This window comes from Gavialis gangeticus, unplaced genomic scaffold, assembly GCF_001723915.1.
Source record: "Gavialis gangeticus isolate Ggan-Ray unplaced genomic scaffold, GavGan_comp1, whole genome shotgun sequence".
NCBI lineage: Eukaryota > Metazoa > Chordata > Crocodylia > Gavialidae > Gavialis > Gavialis gangeticus.
This window is the reverse complement of record NW_017729025.1, coordinates 19,067,726-19,078,144: the sequence shown is the minus strand read 5'-3', so window position 1 is coordinate 19,078,144 and position 10,419 is coordinate 19,067,726. Positions and strand designations below refer to the sequence as shown.

General features: G+C 42.7%; 1 protein-coding gene across 1 annotated transcript in view; it reads right to left on the bottom strand.

Annotated features, from left to right (window-relative positions):
* The window catches only part of NUDT14 (nudix hydrolase 14), a 137,189-nt gene that overhangs the window by 34,486 nt on the left and 92,284 nt on the right, over window positions 1–10,419 (bottom strand). Inside the window, exon 4 of the mRNA XM_019518471.1 lies at window positions 6,308–6,545. Within this exon, the coding sequence (XP_019374016.1) occupies window positions 6,308–6,545 (238 nt within the window). The remainder of the gene's footprint in view (window positions 1–6,307; window positions 6,546–10,419) is intronic.

Genomic DNA, 10,419 nt, shown 5'->3' with positions numbered 1-10,419 from the left:
CTGACTTGAGTGGGGGAGGGGGCGGGGGGGAGGTGGATTGGAGCCCCCCCAACTCCCCCCGTGCTGCAGCCCTCCACCAGCCCACCCTCCAGCTCAGGCCGGGCAAACCCCAGCCTGCAGCTCACTCCCCCTGCCTTCTCCCTTCCTGCAGACAGCCCCGGATCTGGGGGGAAGTGGGCCAGGCAGGGCTGGAAAAGAGGCTGCAGGCAGGCTCTTCAGGCTCCTGCAGATATGTTCAATCCCCCACTCCTGACCTAACAGGCAAATGTCTGTTGGGTCGGGGAGGAAAGGTGCTTTAACTCATGGCACTTTATGTAAAACACTGAGAGTTAGATTGGGGGCCTGCATATCTGTCAGTGCCCAAGAAGTCTTTTAGTTCAACCTCCTGCTCAAGGAAGGAACATCATGTTATATGTGTCCAAGGGCATCCTGAAATAAAATGACTCCAGCCAGCAGTGTGGAAAAGTGCTGCCAGGCAGGTAAGGAAGGAGTACATAAAGAACATATAGTAAAGCCATGCATTCATTGTCATTAACAGATTCCACAAAAACTATCTTTAGATTATGTGCAAATTCATGTATCTCACGTATCCCATCTAAACCACACCAAACAAATGTTTGTCTTACCTTAAAAACCTGCAGTAATGGAGATTCTCCAGTCTAAGTAATCTGGTCCCTGTCCAGTTTGCTTTTTCCCCATATGTCTAGTTCATGATAAGGTTACCACTCTGGCCATGTCTAGCCTACAAATGTAACATGCCCACCACAGCTGTCCTCAGGCGTGCTATACAGGTCCATGAATGCCAGCTCCTGAACTGGAAGCAGAGCAGCTGCAGCTGCATGGCATGAAGGACATGTTAGAACTACTGAGGGGCATGGCTGATTAGCATGGCTACGCTGCTTCTCGTCTGGGAGGCAGCAGGCATGGAGCTGTGGGCAATGCTTTTTGTTTAAGGAAATGCTTCTAAGGACAGGGAATAGGGACCAGTGTCCAGGGCACCCTCCATTCCAAGGGTAGTAGCCTGACTGTGGCTCAGCAAGATGGACATCTCTGGCTTGCTCTTTTTCCAGGCCAGCTTCACAAGAAGGGGTGAAGGCTGCTCTCAGACCTGCCTATCCAATCACTTGGTGGTTAATGCTTTTTACTGGAAACTGGGAAGTCCATTCAGTCCATCTCATAGTGACAGTGGCCTAGAACCCAGCTCTCCTAGTTCCTGGACAAGTGCTCTACCCCTGAGGTTAATGGGCTGAAGGGTGGGAGTGCCCTTATCTTCTGGCTACTCAAGGTATTTCTATTCTTACAGGGACTGACATGGAGTTACGTGCCTCTGCAGGGAGCACAACATCACAAGAGAGCCTAAGTGACCACAGCAGATTCCTTCTGAGCATGGTCAGAAGGCCAAGACACGTTGCACAGTGGGGAGAACTATCTAAAACACACATCAGTGGTCTTAAATGCCACTTATGCATCTACGTTTAAATGCCTAAAATGCAGAAGTAACACTTAGTGACCTAAAGAGGAACGGGGCATTGGGTCAAGATGTCTGATAGAGGTGTGCTTCATTTAGAGGCCACAGTTGTGACAGATCTGCCTTAGATTACATGAACTTCTGCATAGTACAGTAACTGGTTCCAACTGGCTCGTGCCTGAGCCTCTGAGAGGTACAGTACCCTGTATCCACCATGCTACTCACTTGTGTCCGTTGGCTTCCACTCTCCTTCCCTGGACTCTTCATTTGATTTCTTCTGCCCAATTCCACCTAGACTCTTTTTCCAGACTTCCCAAATTCTCTCCATGTAACTCATATCCTAGTCAGATAAATCGCTCCTCCTTGCCCAGCCCCAGTGGTTCCCAACCCCTAGTCCCAATCTCTTTGTCTAGTGAGTCCCAGTTTCCTCCTCTAGCTCCTCATCTGATCACAGTCTATCTGCAATCCCAGGAGCACCCAGTGTCCCCACGATACCTCTGTTGGTCTTCCTGGCTCCAAGTCACAGCCAGTCCCCAGCTCTGTTAGGGTGAGTCTACTTCTGCCTGTCCAAGCCAACTTCTCATTAGATCCGTCTCCCATCCCCTCTCAGATGCACTTGTTGGTCCCTTTGCATTCAAAATCAGGGAGCATCCTCCCGACTGCCTGGGTGCTAGCAGCCATTGAGAACACAAGAAAGACTATTTTAGCATCCAGACCCAGTGGGGCATGCTACAACCCACACTTGCAGTCGTTGTGAAAGATGTATTCAGCTTCAGGTGGGTTACATTTGGGGAGAATCGTCCGAGTTCTCAGCTGTAAAGCTTTACCCAGTCTGCATGGGATAAAGGAGCTATTATTTTTAAGGGTTTTTAATCTGTCTGAATCTGTTCAGAGCATCCCTGACACAAAGGTTACCTCAAATGCATACCAAATTTGTGTCCCAGCTCCAGAACTTGGGGTCAATGGAGCTTCTCAAAGGGAGAAAAATGGCACCAGAATGTTTTCACCATGGGCAAAACAGGATTTTTTCACTAGTTTCTTAGTCTTAGAAATGACTGAATTGTTTTTTGCTTGAAATGTCCATTCTTCTTTTCCCTTTCCCCCACATCCAAAAATTAAAACTAAACAATCTCTCTCCCACACAGCATAGAACATTTCTGCCCCGATAGTTTATGTGTGGAAAAGCTATGGGCAACTAAAAACAGGCCTTTATGACGCAACTAACAGTAATGTCCCTCCTATAATAGTATTAAGATACAGGTATAGACTAGTGGTAAGCAAACCTTTTGCTGTGGCAGGCTGGAAGGACCCAACTCAGGTCTGAAGTGAGCTTATGCTAGGACTTGGCTGTTGCCATTGCCTCTCTTTGCCACCTGGCCATGGCTTGGGGGAAGCTCTGCATAGCCTAGGCACGGCACTGTGTGGGCAAAGCCCCCACCACCCTGCTGTGGCATGGTGTAGGTAAAGCCTCTTTCCACCCCTGCCACTGACACCCCCTGGGTTTGCGGGCCAGATCCAGTCTGCTGACCCCAAGCATAGGTTGATTTCTTACTAACTGCCCAGAGTACCCTTGCTCCTAGACTGCTGGAACAGCTATTTACTTTCTTTTCTGTGCCACATAAACTGCACTGGTCAGCTTGTGAGGAGAGAAGGGGCAAAGTTACAGCTCTGCCCACTCTCCAACCTTTCCCTCTCATTCCCTTTCTTTCTGCAGGGAGGTACAGGGAACCTCAGCAGGGGAGTCAGAAGAAACCCTGCACCGTGCTGCTGCCCTATCAGCACTATCAGGCAAGCCACAGTCGCAACCCCAATAGTTGTCATATTATCTATCAGGAGGTGTCACTGTTACACAGTCACTCTCTGGTCATTAATAAACAACGAGGTCCCAATGTTGATACCATCAGAATTTCTTAGCTTTGCTCACAAAACCAAATGCAAACAATATTCGTTTTTTTATTATGTACTTGATTCAAACCACCCAAGAGAAGAAAATTTAGATTGATCTTGTTTCCTCTATGTCCAGGTCCTTCTCCCTTAGTTCAAACTAATTCTACATGTGCATGCCTTGGAAGTGCTTATGTACCATGATACATCCAAAGAACACTGAAGCAAGGACTGGCCGTACGATGTGTAGAATGGGAAACACCGACCTCACCTACTGGATTGTTAATGGAGCCACTATGATATGATTCCTGGAGTTGATGGATCGTAATAACAAAACTGGATAACATAGTTTATGTTAATCCAAAAATTACTGATGTAATTACTGACTCAGAGGAGCCATTGTAATGTCTTATATCAGTGCTTTGTATTAGAGTCGACATGGATACACTTTAGACGGTGTTTATAGATTCATGGATGTTAGGGGCTGGAAGAGACCTTATAAGATCATGGGGTCCAGCCCCCTTGCGCTTGGGCAGGAAAGAATTCTGGCGTCAGGTGACCCCAGCAAGGTGGGAGACGAGATGTTTTTTGAAGACCACCAGGGTAGATGACTCCACCTCTGGGGGGAATTTGTTCCAGATCCTCAGCACTTGAATTGTGAAGTTTTTCCTTATGTCCTATCTGAAGCAATCTTCAATCAGTTTGCGTCCATTATTTCTTGTCTTCCCCTGGGGTGCCGTGGTGAACAGATGCTCCCCCAAGCCCTGATATACATTGCTAATAGATTTACAGGTTGCCACCAAGTCCCCTCTAAGTCTTCACAAGCATCTGAACAAATGTTCTGTTCTTTAGGCACTCCTAGCTTGGTATTGCCCCTTCACTCCTTGAGCAGACCTCGATAACCCCGACAGAAGCTAGAGCCCACCTCTATTTCCTGCCTTGACAGCACGTGCAGCTGCATGGCCCTGCTGGGTCATCATCATTTGGCATGAGGGAGAACAAACAGGACAGTCATGAGTGATGCAACTACCCTTCTCCCAACGAGGAGCTGAATATGCTCCTAGCAAGGGAGCAGGATCACAGGATTTGGAATCAAATCCTTCTTTTCCACACAGAGGCCACATTATAAAGACTCCAGTGACAAACCACATAAATAAGCTGGTATTTCCTTTAAAACAACAAACTACCAACAGCCAATCCAAAATAAAAGAGAAATGCAGCAAAATCTCACTGTTAAGGCCTTGAATCTACACTTGATCCATGGAGAGGAGTCACTCCACTTGTCTGGAGCCTGACTGACCTCAGGGAAGTTCTGCACAGGCAGAAAACTGTGCCTGCATGCATTAAACTGCAGGATCAGGACTTAAAGATCAATCACCTTCTGTAAAGTCACATCACGAAAGCTGAATTTGACATCTTTTATTTGGAAGTCAGGAGCACAGTGACCAAGTGATTTCAGAGTGAGTTCAAGCCCTGCTCTGAATTCATGCCAAAGGCTCCTCCCAGTTGACCCAAATTTATATAGACCCATGGTCACTGGGGCTGGGGAGTCAAAAGTAACCAGACATGATACTAGCCATGTCACTCCCTTGTGTGCCACTGGCTACAGAAGCTGGGGTGCCTTAATGGATGTGCTTAGTTCAATGGGGCCATTAGGCATGGGTTAACCCTTGATCTTGATCTGGGAGTCACGCTGCAAGGAAAAACTAGGCAACTCAATAAATAAATATTCTCTACTATTAAAATAAGTCTGCCATCAGATTATGTATGTTTCAATCTGGTATGAATCATGAATGTCAAGCCAGTTGGAGTTTATACCAGAAATAACGTAACCATTTTTATATCTGTGGGGCTGCAACCTCTCAGCATCACACAAACACTAAATGCTCTGAACAACTTTTGTTCAGAATTCTAGAAAGGGCTTTTTTCTTTTTCTTCTGTACAGAAAACCCCTAATCCATCTTCAAGGAACTGCAAGAGACAACTCCTGTGATTTACCACCCCCACCTCAACAGAAGCACTGCTTGTTAATCCAGCAGGAAATAGCATTTGCCAGGATTGACAGCTGTGGATTTGTATTCAATTCCCAAATTAAAAACCAATGACAGGGTTGAGTTCAATAGAGTTGTCAAACAAAAATGAAGAAAGTAAAGAAAAAAACATCACCCCCCCCTAAACTCTGCAGCCTTCTTGGTAAATTTGTACATATATTATATTTTGAATAATGGTAACAGATGCCTTTAATGGTGCTACAGCCTGTGTGGGAGATATAATGGCAATAAATCCAGAAGCACATTTCCATTTGAAATTATTTAATTTGTGAGGTTTTTCATTCCAATAAGCATAAGTGTATTCTCCTCTTATTGCTATATTGTTTTTTAAGTGGTGCTAAAGATTGAATGTAAAAATCTTTGTTACTGAGATAGCAAGAATTCCCAACACGGATTTCATAAAAACCTCAATGAGGGCCCTGATCCTGGAAAAACAGTGGTACAAACCTTCTTGCTACAAAATTAGAACCCAGACTGTTCAACTCCTATTATGAATTAGAATAATAGAAATTAGATATGGAAAAGGCCAAATGCAGGAGGTCAGTTGGTTTTTCCTCCTAAGCATCAATCAGCAGAATTATTTCTTAGGATTCCTACCACTTTATCATCTCTCATCTTAAACACCCCCAACAATGTTGTTTCCACCAATTCCATTGGGACACTATTAGATTAGAGAATAGAGCTCACTAGTCTGATAGCTCCAAGTCCAAATATTACCCCATTAATATCAGTTTACAATACCTTATCTCTTTCATTGGCATTTATACCTTTCACACCCTTGTGAATGTCTTTTGTTTTTTTCCAAGTCATTAATTAAACCAGGAAAATCAATCTACTTAAGGGATTTCAAAAGTTGTCCTATAAAAATGATAAACTACAAAACACCATCTTGGCTGCTATTTACCTGTATGAAGTGATTCTCGTCAGGTCTGAAATGGGAACATCATAGCCACACTCCTCCAGGACTTCTTTACAAGCTATTTCCTCCAAAGAGAGTTCTGGTTTGTCTACTATGCCAGCACAAAGCTCATAGGTTACCCCTGATGCAGCAGGTATGGGATTCGCTACAGGGTACCAGCACTCCTGGTCTTTATGTTGAAAGTCTTGAGGTTGGTGTCTTTCCATTTCACACATGTAAACAGCTAAAGAACGTAGAAGAAAAAGAAGTATAAATGGATCTGGAAAAGCTTTCTTTTTTCTCTTCAAATGGCAAAAAACATCAGTGGTACCTTTCAAAAATAATTTGGCCATGCAAAATGGAACAAGGACAGCAAATAGGCATCATAACTCAGAGATGAACACATTTAAAAAGGTGCTTCCACTGATGTTCGCACACAAATCACATTGACAGAATTTTCTGCATACTATAACTTGCACTCACAAATAATGCTTTTGAATGCATTAATTCTCTTACTTGAACAAAAAAGTGATAGGCCATAGTAACTAACCCCACAAGCAACTGGTGCATGTGACTTTTAACACTTTTTGGAAAATGTGTGCCCATGAAGGTACACGCATACTAGATAATGTTTAGATCTGAAACTACATTTAGGTAGTAGCAATGGTAAGGCAGTAGTAGGAAAAACAATTACATTATTTGGCAAAACTGAAATAGCCTTGAATTTTTAATTTCATTACTGCAAAATGGCTTTCTGAACATTGTTTCTACATACATTGATTTGGAAACCATATACATATTGCTAAAAGTAAGCATAGCTGGGTCAACCCAGAGATCTACTGCTCAAAACAACTTCCATTTGTTGTCCAATATCTGGATTTATTTTCCACTACGCATTTATCTTTGCTGGGAAGTTGGGTTGTACATTATGTACCAAGTGTACAATGATGAGTCTTTCAGCCTGTCAACTCAGCTGTTATTTGGAGAGGGTTATGAAAAGCATGTATGTTTGTTTGAAAAATCCTCTTTTGAACATATAGTTCCTTGCACAGATCCTTGAGTGGAATTTGCAAAGGACCTTTTGCATTAATCTAGAAACAGCTGTCAGTGTAATACACTCCTAAAGGAAATGCTAAGGGCCAGATTCTACAGTCTTTATGTCAAAAGTCCCATTGATGTCAATGATAGTTTTGCCTGGTTAAAGCTCACAGGACTGGGAGCTAAGACACAGAGTAGCACTATTAAAAATTTAAAACCATTCTAACTTTGACAGATGTCATTTCCATTTGTCTTTTATTTGTAGTTTCTCATCTTCACTCCCTTATTTTTAATACATTTTGATATTAGGGAAAAACACTATTACAAATTTACAAAATACCAAACAAAAAGTCTGCCACTGTATTTAATAATATTTTTGCACACTCTGCTTCTAGAACACCTTCAAAAGGAGGGCTAGAGAGTGCTAAACTAGCCTACAGATTACAACACTCCCCTGGGAGTTGGAAGATGTGGGTTTCTACCCCATCAGGGTATTGATGGTACTGAATATGGGTCTCCCACTTCTTGGGTGAGGGCTTTAACTACTAGGGTATATTATAATAAGTGGGCAACCAACAGGACCAGAAACTCTTTCTCCTCTTCTTAAAAAGAAAGCAGCTAAAATGCATGTTGTGAGGGGTCCAACCTAGTTGGCATGTGTAACGTGTGCCAGAAACATGTATAATAAGAGACATTCTTCTGAGGTCCTAATGCTTTTCACAGGTTAAGCCAAAATTTTCCAGTCTGACCTGCCATTTGGACACTAGGCACTGATTACTGCTTTTGCAACTTTTAGGAATGGCATGAGACTAGTCACAAGGATTTATTGGGTAGCTGTTTAATGCCACTGTGGTGTGAAAATAAGTCTTTTGGGTATTGGTGGGCAATACATTTAGAACAGAAGCAGACACTTCATTTATTAAATTAGAACAAATATTGAAGGTAATGCTGAGATGCACACAGGCCCGGAGCAGCAGCCCTGATACAGCCACAGTGCTCCAAGAATATGGAGTGCTCACAATGAATCATGATTAACAATCTAGGATTAATCATGTTTTCTGAACTTTCAGCATGGAAACTCCTCAATAACTTCCTTCCTGTGCAGCTGGGGCAAAGGCAAGACAGCTGAACAGGTGATACTAGTACCCAAAACAAGCTCTCCGAGGTGACTGAAATGAAGAGGCTTGTTTAGTCTCCAAAGCAGAAGAAAGGGAGACAGCAATACCGATTTGGAGAGACTCCTGGAATTTAGCAGACTGGGAAAGAAACTAGTTTTGCTGTTTAAGCTTTCCATTTCTCATGTTTGCACCAATTCTCTGGGCACCTTGTGAAGCAGAACACGGCTTGTATGTCAAGTCTTTGGTGCTATTTATTTTGAGTCACTGGAACAACAAACAACCCACTGAAAGGCTGTTATACTTCACTGGAAAATCCTATGGCATATGTCTAGTGGTACTAATGTGAGTCTTCCCTATTTAATTAAATTTGGAAAGGCGTGGTCAGTTGCCTACCGAAACAAACAACGCCTTGACTTTACCCCATGGAGACGTCTTCAGAAAGCCATCCCGGACATGACTGCAGGAGTCTTTCTGCTCTTTGTTTTACCAGAAGGGTCAACTGGTCGGATTTGCTGGTCCATGCGAGAGGGGGCTAGTTCATCTGTCAGGCCACACGCACAATGGACACACTTACTAATTAAACGTGATGTGCTGTATCCCCTTTCTGTCGGCAGTCTGACAAGGGAATGCAGAGATTCTCAGCCCTTAATTTCTGCATTGCTCTGTGCCACCAGGCAAGGGGCAATGGATCTGAACAGAATAAATACTCTGGATGGTGTGGCAGTGGACAGTAGCTGTCATTGAATGTTTGACTGATCATTCACTCAACTTCCTGACCACATTCAGGACCCTCTCCAGTCTCTGAGATTATAGCACCAAAACAAACAGGCTTTTTGGGATCCCTACAGTGAGCAGAAACTGACCCTCCCGGGGTGCCGCATAGTTGTGGTCTCTGCTTGGCTAGGTAATGTATCAAATTCAACTTATTTAGTTTTCTCTGCTTTATTTGACTAGGGACAGCCTATTTTTATATTGACTTGACTTATTGTTCTTCTCTTGATATAATAAATGCATTCTGAAAAAAACCAACCCCACATCTCTGACATTCATAATGGCAAAACTAATTTTATCGTGTGTTGCTCCTGATTCAAAGATAAAATGTGTCCATCTCTGCCTTGCATATTAAAAGGCTCATATGGAGAACTGAACTTTATGCCCTCAGCTCATGAGTAAATTTCATACTCTGTCATTTGAAAAAAAAGGTGACATACAAGGATGTTTGCAGCTAGAGCTGCCTATGAACGTCTCAACGAGAGCAACAGCCGTACAAGCAGTTTGTATTTGGTTGGCAAATAAAAGACATAGGATTTTAAATACGCATATAAATAAACTCTGTTTCTTAGAATTGGCAAGAGTGTGCTGAATGAGCTCGAAATTGTAATAGGGCTGCCTTACACTGAACAGCCTGTCAATCACTATCAGCAAGTGAGGATGGTAAGACGCTGCACCAGAAAGTTTCTAGCGAAATGGTCTTGAAACAGTCTCTTAGCAACAGAGAGTAAAAAGTCTTTTAGACATCTTAAAAATAAATAAATAAATGAATAAATATGCTCAGAATTATACATTTTATTTTTAACTTCCAAAAAAGTAAATATTGCCAGTAGTTATAACAACTGATACAAAAAGGTTGACATTAATTTAAATAGATTGCCTCTTAGACTAGAAATATACATTTTGTAATGAAGAACGCCAATAATCCACTATTACTTTGTGTCATAGAATAAAACAAACCTTCCCACATATTTATGCAACTTGTATCAATATTCCCTAAGTGTAATTCTTGCTTTCAATTTCCAAGTATATACAGCCTTGCTCTATATAAGATTTTTAAAAATCAGGATTGTAAAACCTCATGTTGCCAGGCATAAGTGGTCTGATAATCACAAGAGGTCAGGAAGAAACTTCCCATATAGGCAAATTATTCTGTAATTGCTTGGTATAGGTATATTTGCTAGCCCCCCA